General features: G+C 44.3%; 1 protein-coding gene across 1 annotated transcript; it reads right to left on the reverse strand.

The window, feature by feature from the left end:
• Window positions 1-759: 759 nt before the first annotated feature.
• LOC141984055 (myb/SANT-like DNA-binding domain-containing protein 7) lies at window positions 760-2,252 on the reverse strand. The gene is made up of 2 exons (XM_074946994.1): window positions 1,602-2,252; window positions 760-1,013 (listed from the first exon to the last, which is right to left on the reverse strand). Exons 1-2 carry the CDS (start codon window positions 2,182-2,184, stop codon window positions 928-930), a joined length of 669 nt encoding a protein of 222 aa, XP_074803095.1. The 5' UTR covers window positions 2,185-2,252; the 3' UTR covers window positions 760-927.
• Between the last annotated feature and the right edge of the window lie 4,645 nt (window positions 2,253-6,897).

Consider the following 6,897-nt stretch of genomic DNA (forward strand, 5'->3'; position numbering starts at 1 on the left):
CTGACTCGCTTAGACCTCAGTGAAACCAATATTCCCACTGTTATTACTGCTTGCTGTGTGCTCCACAATATCTGTGAAAGTAAGGGGGAGACGTTTATGGCGGGGTGGGAGGTTGAGGCAAATCGCCTGGCTGCTGGTTACGCGCAGCCAGACACCAGGGCGGTTAGAAGAGCACAGGAGGGCGCGGTACGCATCAGAGAGGCTTTGAAAACCAGTTTCATGACTGGCCAGGCTACGGTGTGAAAGTTCTGTTTGTTTCTCCTTGATGAAACCCCCCGCCCCTTGGTTCACTCTACTTCCCTGTAAGCTAACCACCCTCTCCTCCTCCCTCTGATCACCGCTTGCAGAGGCAATAAAGTCATTGTTGCTTCACATTCATGCATTCTTTATTCATTCATCACACAAATAGGGGGATGACTACCAAGGTAGCCCAGGAGGGGTGGTGGAGGAGGGAAGGAAAATGCCACACAGCACTTTAAAAGTTTACAACTTTAAAATTTATTGAATGATAGCCTTCTTTTTTTTGGGCAATCCTCTGTGGCGGAGTGGCTGGTTGGCCGGTGGCCCCCCTAGCGCGTTCTTGGGCGTCTGGGTGTGGAGGCTATGGAACTTGGGGAGGAGGGCGGTTGGTTACACAGGGGCTGTAGTGGCATTCTGTGCTCCAGCTGCCTTTGCTGCAGCTCAACCATACACTGGAGCATACTGGTTTGGTCCTCCAGCAGCCTCAGCATTGAATCCTGCCTCCTCTCATCACGCTGCCACCACATTCGAGCTTCAGCCCTCTCTTCAGCCCGCCACTTACTCTCTTCAGCCCGCCACCTCTCCTCCCGGTCATTTTGTGCTTTCCTGCAGTCTGACATTATTTGCCTCCACGCATTCGTCTGTGCTCTGTCAGTGTGGGAGGACAGCATGAGCTTGGAGAACATTTCATCTCGAGTGCGTTTTTTTTTTCTTTCTAATCTTCACTAGCCTCTGGGAAGGAGAAGATCCTGTGATCATTGAAACACATGCAGCTGGTGGAGAAAAAAAAAGGGACAGCGGTATTTAAAAAGACACATTTTATAAAACACTGGCTACACTCTTTCAGGGTAAACCTTGCTGTTAACATTACATACATAGCACATGTGCTTTCGTTACAAGGTTGCATTTTGCCTCCCCCCACCGCGTGGCTACCCCCTCAACCCTCCCCCCTCCCCGTGGCTAACAGCGGGGAACATTTCTGTTCAGACGCAGGCAAACAGCCCAGCAGGAATGGGCTCCTCTGAGTGTCCCCTGAAGAAAAGCACCCTATTTCAACCAGGTGACCATGGATTATATCTCACTCTCCTGAGGATAACACAGAGAGATAAAGAACGGATGTTGTTTGAACGCCAGCAAACATACACTGCAATGCTTTGTTGTACAATGATTCCCGAGTACGTGTTACTGGCCTGGAGTGGTAAAGTGTCCTACCATGAAGGACGCAATAAGGCTGCCCTCCCCAGAAACCTTTTGCAAAGGCTTTGGGAGTATATCCAGGAGAGCTGCGAATGCCAGGGCAAAGTAATCCTTTCACATGCTTGCTTTTAAACCATGTATAGTATTTTAAAAGGTACACTCACCGGAGGTCCCTTCTCCGCCTGCTGGGTCCAGGAGGCAGCCTTGGGTGGGTTCGGGGGGTACTGGCTCCAGGTCCAGGGTGAGAAACAGTTCCTGTCTGTCGGGAAAACCGGTTTCTCCGCTTGCTTGCTGTGAGCTATCTACAACCTCATCATCATCATCATCTTCTTCGTCCCCAAAACCTGCTTCCGTATTGCCTCCATCTCCATTGAAGGAGTCAAACAACATGGCTGGGGTAGTGGTGGCTGAACCCCCTAAAATGGCATGCAGCTCATCATAGAAGCGGCATGTTTGGGGCTCTGACCCGGAGCGGCCGTTCGCCTCTCTGGTTTTCTGGTAGGCTTGCCTCAGCTCCTTCAGTTTCACGCGGCACTGCTTCGGGTCCCTGTTATGGCCTCTGTCCTTCATGCCCTGGGAGATCTTGACAAAGGTTTTGGCATTTCGAAAACTGGAACGGAGTTCTGATAGCACGGATTCCTCTCCCCATACAGCGATCAGATCCCGTACCTCCCGTTCGGTCCATGCTGGAGCTCTTTTGCGATTCTGAGACTCCATCATGGTCACCTCTGCTGATGAGCTCTGCATGGTCACCTGCAGCTTGCCACGCTGGCCAAACAGGAAATGAGATTCAAAAGTTCGCGGTTCTTTTCCTGTCTACCTGGCCAGTGCATCTGAGTTGAGAGTGCTGTCCAGAGCGGTCAAAATGGAGCACTCTGGGATAGCTCCCGGAGGCCAATACCGTCAAATTGTGTCCACAGTACCCCAAATTCGACCCGGCAAGGCCGATTTAAGCGCTAATCCACTTGTCAGGGGTGGAGTAAGGAAATCGATTTTAAGAGCCCTTTAAGTCGAAATAAAGGGCTTCATCGTGTGGACGGGTGCAGGCTTACATCGATTTAATGCTGCTAAATTCGACCTAAAGTCCTAGTGTAGACCAGGGCTTAGAAAGATATCTTCCCTAGAACAAGAGCTTACAACGTAAGGTAAGATGAAATGCAGCAAATGAGTGATGTGAGGAGGTATACAAACCCAGCACAGGGTTAATGAGCTGATATAAGGTCAGGTGTCACTGCCCCTTCATACCTGTGAGAGATGTCTGGGAGGGAGGCGCTTAAGAGGGGGAAATCCAGCTCAGTTGATGGCAGATCAGGGAGTAGAGTAGAACTTCAGTTCCAGGAGAGAGGCTGGCTGAAGGCAGGAGCTCTTTGGATAACTGCTGTCTGATAGCCCCTGATGGATGACAGCCAGCCAGCCCTGATGCTGACTCACCTTGTGAAGAAACTATTTCCCCTCTATTTCCTATGAACTCAGTTTGGGGCCACAGCTTGATGAGTGCCCTCTGAAGGAAGCCCTTAATACAACTTTGGGATGATTCATTTGTGTTAATTTCCCTCTCTTCTGTTCATTGATAGTCCACACCTTGTAGGGCTATCTGGGGCCCAGCTGGAGGACTGAACCTTTTAGGTCTGGAACAGGAGTGGGAAAGCCACCCAGACATTGCAGAGCTGTGGCCTGGATAAGTGCTATGGATATGGCCAGAGCCTATGGGGTGCTCTCAGCTATTGGCCAATAGCCATGAGTCCTTAGTAGGGGGCTACAGCACCCATAAGGCTGTATAAACAGCCACAGAGTAGCTCTGCTGGTGCTTTATGGTTGAAGGGAAAGAGTGTCCTTTCCTCCAACCCTGTGAAGATCCTGTTCACAAAATGTGTTTACTTTGGCTTTGAACTGGTTGCAGAATTTGATGCTATTAATTATTCTCCCTCTCAGATTCATTTAAAAAAACAGAACACCAGATATATTGATGGGGCATTTACTCAGAGCTCCCCAACTTAGCCAGAGATTCACCCTCCCCACAAGTTTTTTGGAAAACACCTGCCATTTGGTTCAGTAGATCTGTTCTTGAGTGTGCTTTTTGGAAGTATTTTTCTCTTTAGCTATTATAAAATACTTGGTAATATCTAGTAACATTTACAACTTTGTTCACAGAAGATACTATGTTCCATATAAGCTACTAAAATACAGAATTAACCAATAATTAGTTACAGCAAAACTGAATTCCCCCTATTTAACAAATCTTTCTTCCACTGTGTCCAAATGATTAGCTCACAGTTGTTGCCTGAATGATGTACAAGTCACAAGAGAACTAGAGGCAGCTAAATAATAAGGGATTAAAAAGGAAAAAAAATACACACATTTAAAGGGCTGTTTTAAATTTAAAAAGCCTGAAATGTCTGTTGGTGCTTTAATCATTTAGAGCAAGGTTTTAATTGTTTGTTCACAGTCTGAATGAGATCCTAAGGCTTTTACCCACTGTTTCATTCTATGCTTGGTCTTATTTTTCTCCTTTCAGATCCCTTTCTCCTCTTCATGGTGAGTAGTGCTGCTTAACTAAAAGCACAAAGTAGCTGATCTTTTCTGAATAGTGAACCTGTCAGAGGTGGGTTACCAGTATTGTAATACGGGGCTGTCAGAGACAAATTCCTCCTTATTCTCACCTGCAGTGAGAACAAGCCTGTAGAAAGAAAGAGTGCAAGTCTGGGAAACTTGTGTTTCCATTTAAATGAAACACTTTCCATAACCAAGGAGAAGAGGCAATCTAGGGTAAGATTCAACCGTGCACCAGTGCTGTGGCTAGCAGAAGGGAAACGGCTTGTGTCTTCCCTAGTCTCAGGCTGCCAGAAAATCGCTCTGCCCTTTGTGTAAGTTCGGGTAGGCCTGAGGGCAGCCTTAATTTGTTTTCTTTTTGCAGTGGGCCTCAAGAAGCAGAAAATTACTGGGAGGTAAGAACACCCTGGCCACTCCGACTGCTATCCCCAACACTCTGCCTACCCCCAGCTCACTTTTTGAAAGCCTCCTGTGTGTGGTAGAAGGTTGAGTTGGTGCTGAGCCAACTCTGCCAGCTCCTGCAGAGGGTCTCTTTTGCAGGAGGGACTTTTGCCTGCATCATAACATCTTTGTGCCATTGCAGATGGCACAAAAGGGTCACAGGGCAGGGATGAATTCCATGGTACAGTGGATGGGCATGAGATGGAGGAAGACTAGGCTCTGTTTCCATCTCTGCCACTCACCAGCTGTGTAACCTTGAGCAAGTCACTTCACTTCTATGTATCTGTTTCGCCTCCCATCTTCTGTCTTGTATATTTGGATTGTAAGCTCTCTGGGGAAGGGACTGTCTCTTACTATGTGTATGAATAATGAATAGCACATTGGGGGCTCTAGGCACTGGTGTATACAATATAATAATTGTACCTCCATATCTTTCCTCTTGCTCTTGAAGGAGAATCCAGAGTTCACCCCCTCCTGTCCCCACCAGCGAGGGTTTTTGGAAAACACCTGCCACTCTGGCACAAGCAGATCCATTCCTAAAAATATACTTTTCAGAAACATTTTTCTCTAAAGATACCTTATTGAATAGCTTCTTACCTTTGGGTCTCAGCTCACAGCAGGAGACAGGTTGCCTCTCAGTGAGATCCATGTCTCTGTATTACCTTTTAGTAGAGTTTGGAAATTCCAGAAAACCTTAAAGAGTTTGAGGAGGTCCAGTCCATCTGGCACTGGGAAGCGAGGACCCAAGAGTCAGAATCCAGACAAATGATAACTTCAAAGAAGTAAAATCTCAGATGAGTAATTATACTTTATGAGCCTCAGTCAAGCATCTTTCTCAAGGATGACTTAGTACTCAACAAATTACCTGTGTTCAGCCCATGATAGCTCACATCCCGTAGACCCTCGGCTATTTCCTTTTGTATTGTAATATTGTTATAAAAGAAAATATGCAGTTTACAATAAGCAGAGGGCATGATCCTGCTCCCAGTAGGTCAGTGGAAAAATTCTCATTGATCTCAATGGAAGCAGGTTCAGACACTGCACCACATTTTAAGTTTAACACCCGGAGTCTAATCCTACAGACTTTATTCATATTAAGCCCCCATTGAAGTCAATGGGAATCTGTAGGATCTGGCCCTTGATGATCAGAAATCTGGATTTTTTTGTGTTACTAGCAATTTAAATCTGCCTGGAACAAGAGCTGACTGGATACTTTGTTAATCAAATATTTTTTAAATATTTTACTTTAAAAAAAAACAATCTCTATTTGGGGTGATATGTGGAGAGCGCAGAGGTAGAGCAGTAAGAATAAATGCAAGGAACAGATAAAAATTCTGATATGACAACTATCTTCTGCACCATCAATCTTGAAAAATAGTACAATGATGACTATTTAGATTTTACTGACTGAAATATGTCTTCCACAAATTCCAACCAAAGTGATTAGTCTTTCTGTGGGTCCCTATATCCATATTTGATTTTCATGTCACATGGACTGGTGGATGTTACAATGCTCCTGATGCACAAAGTGAATTGTCAAGTCACATCTCTTCCTTATACAAGTTCCATGGGAGGGTTTGAGCATATTCAAGAGCCTTTTTAATTATTCAGCTAGATTGTTGGTACCACAGTTAAATTATACAACCATAAGATGGATAGTAAATCTTAATTGATTTAAAAGGTAATGCATAGTTTGGTGGAAATATTTAACTTAAAAGATAGTTTTTTGAAATATTCTGTTTATGCTGAAGAAAAAGCAAACCAAATATCATTCTTGTGTTGTAAATTATAAACTATTGCAAGTACCTGCTGTAAGCATGAAAAGGGGTCAATTTTTATTAATTTACTGAGGTGCCAGTTAGATTTTTAAAGCTGAAGACAAACAAACTAGGTTTGCCAATTGGATGAATTATAGCCAATATGTAATAGAATCCAAAAGGATAACCCCTGTTTATTGAGTCCAGGGAGTGCTAATTTACTGATTTTAATACTGGGTTCTTTTCAGGTCAACTTTTAACTTGAACGGTATTTCTCAAATTAGAACTCTTATTCTTAACCAACCAACAATTTATTAATTCACCCGTTATCACATTAAATATACAATCACCAGTTCACCACTCAAGTGTAGACACAACCAATGTTCTAGGCATGTACTACACACCCAATACAGTCTTGCAAGTAAGACTGGACTTGAGGCTTAGCAGTTATAACAAGGAACAGTGCATATTACCAAGGGTTCTTCTTATATTTACTTATGATCATCAATTCTTTAGTTTCTAACATATTTCACAGTTCCAAGGATGCACTTGTCTTTAAAGCACTTTTTAAGAGAGTGTAGTTACTCCTGTTTGAACGGATTGGTCTAAATGGAACAAGTTTAGAATATTTAAAGCAATCTCTCTTAGACCAATTTTCTTGGACCTACCAAGAAGTTAAGTCTGAAACGTGGTTACTTGTGGTCTAACTAGT

This window comes from Natator depressus, chromosome 3 (assembly GCF_965152275.1).
Source record: "Natator depressus isolate rNatDep1 chromosome 3, rNatDep2.hap1, whole genome shotgun sequence".
NCBI lineage: Eukaryota > Metazoa > Chordata > Testudines > Cheloniidae > Natator > Natator depressus.